This window comes from Protopterus annectens, chromosome 5.part0 (genome assembly GCF_019279795.1).
Source record: "Protopterus annectens isolate FY-2018-M chromosome 5.part0, PAN1.0, whole genome shotgun sequence".
In the NCBI taxonomy this organism is placed as follows: Eukaryota; Metazoa; Chordata; order Ceratodontiformes; family Protopteridae; genus Protopterus; species Protopterus annectens.
Window position 1 is genome coordinate 1079139785 of NC_056735.1, and position 12018 is coordinate 1079151802.

The 12018-nt window shown below is 38.8% G+C and overlaps 1 protein-coding gene across 2 annotated transcripts in view; it reads left to right on the forward strand.

Annotated features, from left to right (window-relative positions):
• Positions 1 to 2795, forward strand: part of SLC9A2 (solute carrier family 9 member A2) — a 959164-nt gene extending 956369 nt beyond the window's left edge. For both annotated transcript variants that reach the window (XM_044070947.1, XM_044070948.1), the window contains one exon: positions 2216 to 2795. In XM_044070947.1, coding sequence (XP_043926882.1) covers positions 2216 to 2628 — 413 coding nt within the window. In that variant the 3' untranslated portion in view covers positions 2629 to 2795. The remainder of the gene's footprint in view (positions 1 to 2215) is intronic.
• Positions 2796 to 12018: the final 9223 nt, after the last annotated feature.

Below are 12018 nucleotides of genomic sequence, written 5' to 3' on the forward strand. Positions count from 1 at the left end.
TAAGCTACCAATTCATGTTAAGCAGTGCACCTCTATGTCTCTGTTCAAAAGGAGCCTGGATGAATGGATGAGAAACCGCAAATTCTTGCCAGGAATAGTTCCCACATCCCTCTGGGACATGGGCAGTCATTACTAATAATAATCTTAGGCACTGACTAGACTTTTTCTCTTAAAATATAATGGGTGTAATAGGCTAGGCATAAAACAATCCTTGAGTCAATAGCCTGTAAACCTATGAACCTCAGAATACTAGTGAGTGGGTTCTACACACTATAGATTTGCATAAACAGCTCAGTTACTGTTTGTATATGACTAAAGATGGATGAAAATCTGAGTAACCTTTTCTTTCCTTTCATGCCAAGAAATTGGTTTATCTGTTTCTAAGCAAACCATCTCCTCTAGGATTTCTAAGGTTATTCATTTTTTTACATACTAAGCAGCTTTCTTCTTCAGTTTGTGCTAATTCTAACAGGGCAGTAGCTTCCTCTGGTGCTTTTTTCAAAGGTCTGGATGCTAGATCTATTTTGGAAGCTGTTACTTGGTCTTCTGTACATATGTGCATACTTTTACTAAATACTACAAGTTAGATGTAGTTTCTAGGGCCAGAGTCAGATTTGCCAGGGCCATCCTTTTTTGGAAAGCCCTTCAGTTGCTTCCTCTTCCCATCCTCTTCAGTTACTTTTGTACTCTCCCTTTGGTAAGAAATACTGCAACAGTCAGTTGTGTAAGAATGTACCAAAAATTAGATGTCTTACACCCTACTCTGTTCTGTTTCCTTGCTCTCTGGCCAATGGATCCTTCTTTCTTCCCTTTCTGGTTGCACATGTCCTTAAATTTCTATTCCTCTTGGGTTGCTCTGGTTCTCCTGGTGTAATTCAGTTCTGAGGATTAGATGCTCATATGTGACTTATGTCTAAGACGTAGGTCATATGTCTGATGTACTGCACCACTAAGGGCCTAAGGCTTTAGTATATGAACATGTGGCTAACCTTGGCAGGATATCATTTTAGTAAGGAATACAAGTGTACTTTATAAGACATTTGTAAGGAAGCACTTGCAAATATAGAGATGAAGTGAAAAAAGAGGTAATATTGGCTATAGTAAAGGAACAGAACAGTGGAATTATACATACCTATAATACAGAAATATTTGGTTCACTGGGGATAAAATGGAGAATATATAGTACTAAATTAAAGTTATAGCTGGCTAATAAACTAAGATTAGCAGAGAGTGGGGCATGAACACAGCCATGTGTTGTGGTGTTGTGGCTTTAACTGTGGTTTAAAACAGTGTTATAGAGTAGTCTTAGAACTTGGGGGATGGAGTTCCAGATTTTTGAAAGATAAGAGGAGTATAAGGAGTCACCTGCATTATGATTTGGTTTGGATACAGTCATCAACCTTTTGTCACTAGGGTGAAGTGGTCTGCTTGGGTAGTGCTGCTGGAGGATATTACTTCTACTAGCATATTTTTCTGAATGATATTTATTTTATTTATTTACCATTTGTTTACCGGGAAAGTCCGGCTTGGAACAAAGTCAATTTTCAGCAGAGGTCTGGAGAGAAATGCTCCAGATGCAGGTCTTTGTAACATAGGAGGAAACTGGAGTACCCGGAGAAAACCCACACGAACGCAGGGAGGACATGCATACTCCACACAGAAGGCACTACAGCTGAGAATCGAACCAGAGAACCTCTTGCTGTGAGGGAACAACACTACTGCTGCACCACTGCACCGTCCGATATACGAGTTTCATACTTCTCAACTGGATTAAGGATTAAAGTAGTTAAATAATGATATGCATTTGAGTTTCAGACTTCATATCCTTCACAAAATGCATGCTAATGCAAATCCTGTTACTCTAGCAAATGTTTTAAATTTATAAGGGCAATATTTAAAATGTGTCCCCATTTTTGGGACTTTGTCCCTCCATTGTGTCAGACTTTGTCCAGATTTCTTGCACTAAGAGGTTTAGAGGTATGATGCATTTATGGGTAGTTACTAACACTACTTAATAGTGAATAGGTATAGTGAAACATTTGCCATTAATTCCAGTTTGCAGGCAACAGAAAGTTTTGCATTATTTGACAAACCCATGAAGAACTGAAAGCAATGCAGTCTGGGAAACATTCTAACTTGAAAACTTTCATAAACAGTCAAGTTATCTATTTGTAGTGTCACAAATGTAATACTTACTTTTTTTTTAAATGTACAGGTTGCAAAACTAATGGTTCAGAGAGAGTTCACCTTCCTGAGAAGTATCATATAAAACCCAAATATGGACCACCCATGAAGAAGCCGAAGCCAAACAGAATGGACAGAAATAATGTTATTTTAAGGGGCCAGTACAAAGGAGCAACCTCATACCCTCAGAGCTTTGAAAATACAAGAGAAGTCTCTGAGGAAGCAAGCGAGGCAAAGCAACTGTATATGCAAAATCCAGAATGTGAGCAGCTGTGTGAAGAAGACAGGGAATTCAGAAATGAATGGCATATTGGGGAGGATAGTTTCACAATGTCTCCCGTAACTGGATGGACATCTGATACAACAGAATATGGCAACATTTGTGAAGCAGCAGAACCTTTACTGAGGGCATCCAGCAGCAGCACAAGCAGCACAGTTGTTTAACCCATGTTTTCTCTACAAGGGTATATTCTAGAAGTTTGTAGTTGTGAGAAGTAACCTGATCTGCAGCCAGAATGAAAAATAAGTGACAAGTCTTTGATTGTCTTGAAGTTCAAGGGCTGGTTATCATTTTTTTTTTAATACAGAAGTAATTTTCATATTGCTCTTCAGATTTTGACCCACCCTAATTTTTTTGTTTATTTTGCAGTATTTCTTGATGTAGCTGTGTGTCATCAAATGTGTTTATTGTACTTGGCAAAATCCATACACTAAATGGGCCCTCATGATTTCACATATATATTGTCTGTGTTCAGTAAACAGTATTAAATACAGGGTATACTGTAACGATGTGTACTGAAGCATGCAACATGGGTTATGAAAAGGGGGTAAAGATAAATTCAAATTACTTAAACATCTAAGAAGTGGTATTCTTTCATAACTACACGCTTCTTTAAGTTCTGTGCTGGTAATGCCAAATGGCGAAGATACAGACTTGTTTGAACACTAATATCACAAGGCATAAAATGCAAATAATGACTGCATACTCAATGTAAAGAAAACTATACAATGGTAAGAAACATTACTCATGCCCAGAGTTTCTCATGTTCTAACATAGCCAGGTTTCCTCAAACCAGTGGATAAAAAATGTTTTATATATAAGTATGTATGTATATATCATACACACATACACATACTCCCCTGGAATTTCCACAAATGCACACATTGTGCAAGATTCTTATAATGAAGAAAAATCACTTCATACTACTAGCACAATAGCACTATAGCACACAGACATATGCACACATGCATGCATGCATGAATGCACATATGCACAGACTCAAACAAATGTGAACATGCATGCTTACTTTTCTTTTATTATCAGATGCTTTCATTGATTTGTATCATTTTTACTCAACTTATCACAAAAGATTGAAATATGGACATTCAAAACAGTTTGTGTGAATAGGTATCCCAATGAGGATGGTCTCACTATTCAAGAAAAATATTTTAATTCCATTCCTTCACATAGCATGTGTTCCCTACAGGATTTCTAATTCTTCTTGCATACCAGCCAAACCTGGTGGTGATGTAAAAGTCAAGGATCAAGTAGGTTTATCTTTTAAGGACTTTGTGTTGTTTCATGTTAGTTTCCAAACCCTGTGGAAGCTGTTAGTCAAAGAGTAATGTCTCCTATACTGATATAACAGCATGAATAGATGCTTTTATACCTACCTCCCAGTGAGAGTGTCACAGTACTTCTAAACAGGTCTATGTGATCAACTGTTGCCTTAAACAGTAACAGACCAACAAAAGCCATTCAGTGCCATACTTTTTGATAAGCTCCTCCAGCTCCCTGACTCAGTAGTCAAATAAAAATTACTAGAAATTCAGTCATGATTCCTTGTTCCTGCACCACAGAACTGGTCTACTGTAGCTAAACTACCTAATACCAGTCCCATAGATTTGTAGAACAACTGTTTACTACTAATCTGCTGGACCTGCCTGGCGGCCATATTGCCTTTGTGCAATATCTAGGTAATGCCAGGACTGGGCAAGAGCTCATTCACTTCTGTATGAGGTGTTTAATCAACACATTTAATCCTGGTATGGTGCAATTTGGGAGTGGGTATGTTTTCAGGTCTGATTGCATGGCTCATCATCCCCCAGGGAGATACTACCTCCCCACAGCATCTCTTTGAAGCTCTACTGAATGTTGCTTGCTGTGGAAAGCACACCTCTATATGACAGCTTTCCCAGACAGTGGACTTGGACAGAACAGTATGTGCTCAGCAGGCCTGCATTCTGTGAATATAACACTCAGTGTTCCTTCTCTACCAGTCTCCCAAGGGATAAGCTAGTCAGCACTGTCCCATCAGGAAGGGTGACCTGGCTGCAGTTATTTACTCCTATCCTGTCATGCCTACCTTTAACAGCACCTGAGACATTATTTGAATCCATAGTCAATGCATCATCCCTCTATGTCTCAGAGGCATGGAGAGACTCTTAGTTTTGATAGTAAGAAAAATACTGGCCTCTTGCAATGGATAAAGGTGTGTAATGTCTGTCAGATCCTTAAATGTCCATAAGAAATATCTAATTCTTATGTTTGAAAATGTGACAGCCTTTTGTGTCAGACATAACAACCATTGCCCAATAAGAAATCAGTATTTGTGAGCACGCAACTGCGGTGCTGATTTATGCTGTAATTCCTGCACTACTCGGATTTCTTTCCATTTACCTCTATATTTCTCATACTTAGGTTGAATCAGTAAATAAGTACTGCTAATGGCAACTTTTCAAAAATGCAAACATAATCACATTAACTAAAATGAAATAAGAAGTTAGCTTCTAAAAATCTGTTCAGAATTTAAAAACAAAGATTATATATTAGAATATATCAGACAAACTAACAAACAATAAGGAATTCTGTTCCTAACTGCATCAAACAATGACAGCATGATTCTATACCTTTACTTTTACTTTTAGAAGCAGAAATTAAGCATCATATTTTGCTTTGAAAAGTAATGTGCCCAAGAAGGATCAGTACTTTCTAAAGTGAACCTTAGCATCAAATATGTTTCATCCATCCTCTTCCCCCATCTCCAGTCTCTTTCCCTCAGTGCCTGCCTAACTTTATAAACCCACTCAACCTTCCAACTAGATGAGAAGAGTATGTTCTTCCACCTTCACTGATATCTAATCCTTTTCCTCAAGCACATCACCTTGGAACTACAGCTAGGCTAGCAACTGATCACAGCGTTTCAGCCACATGGAAGGGAAACAACAGAAAAAGAAATGCCATTCTCAGCAGCTCTTTGAATATTCAAGTCATTGTCTGTTTGCTTAACTTCAGCTTGCTATATTTATTTTATTTTTCCCTATCCCTACTTAAACTGAGTCATTTGGCTAAATAGATACTGTTATTTTCCCTTATTCAAGGAAGAGTAAACCTGCCTGGTGGACATCTACAATAAATAAACTCTATAATAAAAGGAAAAAATTGCTGTCCAGGACTAAGAAGGAGCAGGTCCCTAATTGGAAGCAATCTCTCCTTAGCCTGAACAAGCAAATTGGAGCACTAGTGAAATCCTCTAAAGCAAACTTCGTGTCCAAACTGGCCACATCTACTAAAGACAATCATAAGGCCTTCTTCAAATATGTCAGCAATCTCAAGGGAAGCACCCAGATCTGTTCAGAACTGGTGGTCAAGAACACCACATACACAAATGCTGTAGATATAGCCAACCTGCTGGCAGACAGGTTCAGTGAAAACTTTGCTCCTTTCTCTCCCTCCCATCAGTAAAGCAGGACATCCCCAGTACCTGCCCCCCTCCCTTTATCTCTAGGGAGCAAGTCATCACTGCCCTCCAAAAGGCAAAAAATACAGTGTCTGTGGGACGCGATAACATCCCAGACTGCATCCTACATGAACTCAGGCAGGACCATGCAGCACCATTAGTCACCCTAATCAATCAAACCCTGAGTACTGGCTTCATCCCAGTCAAGTGGAGGACAGCTACTGTCTTCCCTTTGCACAAAGGTAGAGTGTCCACCGATCTAGGAAATTATAGACCCATCAGCCTAACTAGCCTTATCTGCATGGCCACGGGACCGATTATCATGGACCTCATTAATATGGACACTGGCAACCTCCAGGCACTTGATCGCACACAGTTTGGTTTTGTCAAAGGGAAGTCATGCCTGTTAAAGTTGGTTGACTTCTTTGAAACAGTCACCAAGGCCATAGATGATGGGAAGATGCTGCACACCACCTACCTTGATCTGGCCAAAGCCTTCGAGACTGTTCCTCACTCAGGTATAGTAGATAAACTCAACTAGGCATCAATCCATACGTTACCAGATGGGTAGCAAACTGATAGAACCCACCTAGTCAAAATAGGGGAAGCCATCTCAAGTAGTAGACTTGTAACAAGTAGTGTACCCCAGGCAGTGGTGGCTGGTGACTTCATATCAAAGGAGAGACAGTTGAATGGGTGGGGTCAATGGGAAAGGATGTCACCAACTAGAAAGGGCCAGAGCTATGCTCAAAACCACAAAAACTGGGACTTTAATTAAATATGCTCCCCAAGTGCCAAACCATCATTATGAGAGTTCAATCAAGACAAAATGAAGTGTAGAAGAAAAAAAATATTTCAATGCATTGGCTACATGACAGCTTACTTAATATCTAGAAGGAAACAAAAAGGTTGTGAGGCATGAAAAAATAAATTACTTTTTAAATACATTACTGGAATGCCAGTCAAAATCAAGTAAAAAAAAACAAGCATCACTGAACTCAAACCACTTCTCCTTGCACTGTAGTTCTAATTATAATTTATATTCAGCTTTATAAAATACCAAGTACCATGCTGAAAGTAGCAATCTCTGTGATACCCCCACTTGTAAAAATGTTTCTTATCCAAAAAAGACCTGCTACCTGACAACTATCTACTTGTTTCATGTGGAAAACATGATCAAAGTAAAACAATAAACAGCAAACAAGAAACAAGCTCAAGATAAATTGCTTAAAGGATTACTGCACAGGTTATGGACCACACATGATAGATTGGCATTCTGTTTAATTTACTGGTAAAGCCTGCAAAGATGACTGCAAATCTCCAACAAATGTAGTGAGCTTCTGAAAATACTGTAATCCTGTCATTTATTACAAATACTGTCATATGCATTTCAATACCTAAGGCTTATTCGTTATCTAGTTATGTAAATATTCTCTGCATGGCAACAACAAAAAAGCTTTCAATATTGGTAATTCTTTAACAGTATGCTTATTAAAGCTTACTTGCATCTTACAATCTCAGACAAGCTTACCTGATGTCATTAAATAATTGCTACTTAAACACAGAACAACAGGTAGCGCAACAGCATGCATTTTCTGAATAATAAGATGCATAAATCAAACAGTATAAAAATATGACAGAAAACCAGAACATTCTGCAAAATCAAGGACAGATGAAAAGCCACTGTAGTGGATGGGGGGATACTCTGCACATTTACACTGCATAACTGCTCCTTGCCTTGCTTGGACACATCCAGAGTCACTAAATGGGGGAGTGGGTTGCCACAAGTATGTCACAATTTGAAATGTGTCTGGTTGATGGTGATGGTCCTGACACATTTGTCATACCTCTCAAATGCAGAGCAAGAAATCTGGACAAAGCCATAAATAGAAGTGGGGTAAAGGCCCAAAATAAGGACAATTTTTAAATATTGCTCTTATAAACTTAGAAAGATAATAAAATAGTATGTCTTGCATTAGTTTGAATTTTCTGAAGGGTATGAAATCTGAAACTCAAATGTCTGTCATTATTTTCTAACTTCAATCTTTAATGATTTGCCACTAATTTGCCAGAAAACCACAATTTTATGAAAAATGGACCAAACATGTGATACAAAAATATATAATAGCCACACAATACAGCTGGGAACCTGTCAAAGAAGGGTCACTTTTTTAATATTAGTACTGTTAAGTTGAACAGCTGACAAAATAAGAGAATCTACATGCATTTCTGAAATAAATGTAATCTATAACTCTGATCATTACAATTATTTATTAATTGTAAACCCTCCACATGTTCTTCCAAAATTGCCATTTTGCAGAGGGATTATTAAGGGGGAGCAACATTTTCAGCCAAAGTTGGGGACAGTTGAGAGGTTTGGATATACTTAATTCTATAAAGGGATGTATTTGCATGTACATCTCAACCTCTTAATGCAAGAAATTTGGACAAGGCCAAATATATTGGGGGATCATACAGTTAGTACTAAAAATTGCTGTTGTATAAACTTAAGACAGTTGATAGAATAACAGGCCTTGCATTTCTGAAGGGTATGAAGTCTGAAACTCAATGTATGTCATTATTTAGTGATTTCATTCCTAAATGATTTGCTAGAAAACCAAAATTTTATGAGGAACAAACCAAAATAAGAAGCAAAACTGTATTCATTCTGTTAAAATCTGGACAGGTGAGAGGTATAAGGGCTGTCTTTGAGTTTGCTGTCCTTCCCCATCACAAAATCATGGTTGAATGGGCCCCCCCTGCAGCCATTCCAATGTCCCATTACTTGGCTATTTCACCCAATTTACCATAAACACTGTAACATTCATACTGCTTTACTTCTATGATAATTTGGATTTCATTTAAAAGTTTTATTTCACATTTTACAGCATAAACACTAATATACATCTGCTAAACAAAGCAATGCAGTCTCACAATAAAAATAGACATAGCATTAAAACTTTTCTGCCCTTGAAACTCACATTCATTAAAACAACATTGAAACCCACATTCAAAGAAAATACATCTGGCCAATGGCAGAGAAAGATTAACTTTGGGATGTTTTCAAATCATAGGCCCCTTCCACATGAAACATACATGTGTTTTTTGATACACCTTCCTGATTGTATTAAATTATATTCCTTGTATAATACAGTGCAGTTGTTAGAGGGCGTTTTAAATTTATTGTTTTGAACATTTTTCAGTAAACAATGAAACAAAATGCATGCACCAGTCATGACAAAACTGTCCAATTCAGAACATTTCCATCATAAAAGTGTACTCAAACTTCTACAATCCACCAGTATCAGTAAATATGCACAAGCTCTGCAGACGTAAAAGTCATCTAAATAATTACACATTAAAGAGATCTGTAACTAATGAAGAGGTTGCTGCTAGCAAACAACTTTATATTTCATTGTTTCATCTGCAAATAAAGTGCCTGTTACCCTTGAGGAATAAATTGCCCATGTTACATTAAAAATATGATAAGCTAGTAATATTGCAATAGAGAATGGATGGCAAACTGATAACAGGTTGATAGTTACTAGGTATCGCTGCCAAAGAGGAAATTCTCAGGACTGCAGCATCCAACCCCTTTAAAAAGTATAGCATCAGCAATGCATCTACATACTGTGGAAGTAGAACCCACAGCCTTCTGCATAGAAAGCAGGTACACTACCTGCTGTTCTATTAAAAATGCAAGCGGACTTAGCATAAGCAGCACTAAACCTCTCTTACCCTGAAGCTCTTAGCTCCTTGTAAAATCTACTCGGCACTCAACTGTATCTCTCAACTCTGCGGCAAATGAGCACAAGAAATCTGGAAAAAGCCAAAATTTATTGGGGGGGGACAAAATCCCAAAAACTAGAGACACATTTTAAACATTGCTTGTATAACCTTGGAAAGTTGCTACAATAAAATGCTGTGCTACTGCTGTGCATTTCACTACCAAGTTTTGGACCCACAATCTTGTGCACTACAGTCAGAGTAACATACCACTATGCCAAATTAGGTACTTCTTGAAAGACAGGAAGACTGAAACTTAAATGGCTATCATCATTTAGTGAATTCAGTTCTCACCATAGCTCTCAACCTCTTAGCACAAAACACCTAGACAAAGCCAATAAAGGGGGAATACAGCTCCCCAAAATATTCAGTGAATTCATTTCTCACCATAGTTCTCAACCTCGTAGCACAAAAAAACCTGCACAAAGTCAATAATGGGGGAATACAGCCCCAAAAATAGGGACAAATTTCAAATATTTATCTTATAAACTTAGAAAATTGCTAGAATAAAACGTGTTATCATGTACTTTCTGAAGAATATGAAGTCTGAAATTCAATGTCATTATTTAGTGAATCCAGAAAACCGCATATTTTATGAGGAACAGAACAGAACAAAAATATGAGACAAAAATCTGAATGATTTTCACGAGTGATGGTGGATAGGGAATTCAGGGTCTTGCTACCTGACCCCAAGGTTGAAGGTTTGAACATAATTTACTGTCTTTACTCTCTCTATCCACCAGTTACAGTTAACTGGGGCATTTCACACACACACACACACACACACACGCACACACACACACACACACACACACACACACACACACACACACACACACACACACACACACACACACACACACATACACACACACACACACTACCTGAGTGAATCCAGATGCAGAGTCCTGTTGTTCTCCATTCAAACAGTTCCCCCAAGCTCTGAGTCACAGTAAAAATATTCCATTCCCAAGTCAATCCATTCAAAGCAAGCAGCACAGTAAAAAATAATCCATTCCAATGCATTCCCCAAGCTCTGAGTCCCCATTGAAAGCAAGCAACACATAATCCATTCAAGTAGCACAGTAAAAAATAATCCATTCAAGTCCCAAACTAGTTCCGATGCATTCCACAGCAGTTGGTGCCGAAATGCGAGCACACATGCATGTCTCTTGGTTGTTCCAATGCACAGACTGCAGACCTTGCAGTCTGATCCCCTTACAGACTATGTGGTTGTAACTGCATAGACTTCTGGGGCATCTGTAGACTGTTGCCTTCTTTCCAAATCCGGACTGGTTAAACAGCAATCTGGATTTGAGTATCTGAGCATGCATGCATGGAGTTGGATTTTTTATTTGGTTTTAATTAGTTCCAGAATTTTTTTTTATTTTTGTTTTTGGCTTGGGGGGCTACAGTCCAGCAGTCCAATAGCATGAGCTGCCACTGATCCTGGGGATCAGTCTTAGAGTCTCTGCTGTTTGGGATACACTTTTCTCAGGTGCAGGCCAAATCTAGTGGGCTACGGCTGACCAAGTTTACAGATGACTGCAAGCTAGGTGCTGCCATCAATTCTCCTAGTGATGTGGATATACTCAAGAGGGTCTCACCCAAACAAATGACTGGTGCCAGAAACATGGCCTCAGACTGAATGCCAAAAAATGCATTATCATCCCTTTTGGAGAGAGTGATGTCCCCACAAATTATATTGATAATAAGTTACTAAGCACGCAATCAGTCGTGAAGGACTTTGGCACCCGGGCTGAAAGTAATCTGACTTTTGACCACCATATTGCCTCCATTGTAGAAAAAGCTTTCTACATGGCTCACCTCATTAGTAAAGGTATCCCATCCAGGGACAAGGCGGTCATAACATCCCCTGTATTCTTCCCTTATAAGACCCATTATAGAGTACAATGCCCCTTACAAAGCACATGCAGCAGCTGGAGAGACCACAGTGGTTCCTCACACGGAGAATCCATGGCTTCAGACACAAACATCTTCCAGATACACAGATAGGCTAAAATCCCTGTCTCTCCACTCAGTCTCCTACAGACTCCTCAGAGGTGACCTCTGTCTGGCATGCAAAGCAATCTCAGACCCCACCCTGATGGGACTGCTGCATATCCGCAAGTCAAGCTCCACTCAAGTTACCCACATGCATGACCTCAACCTGGTCTGTGACATCAATAGGACTCATTGGCAGGACAGATTTGTGTCCCAGAGACTCCCATTTTGTGGAATAGGCTCCCTCTCCACATAAAGCAGAATACCTTATTAAACCTTTTTAAGCACAACCTGGATAACTGGA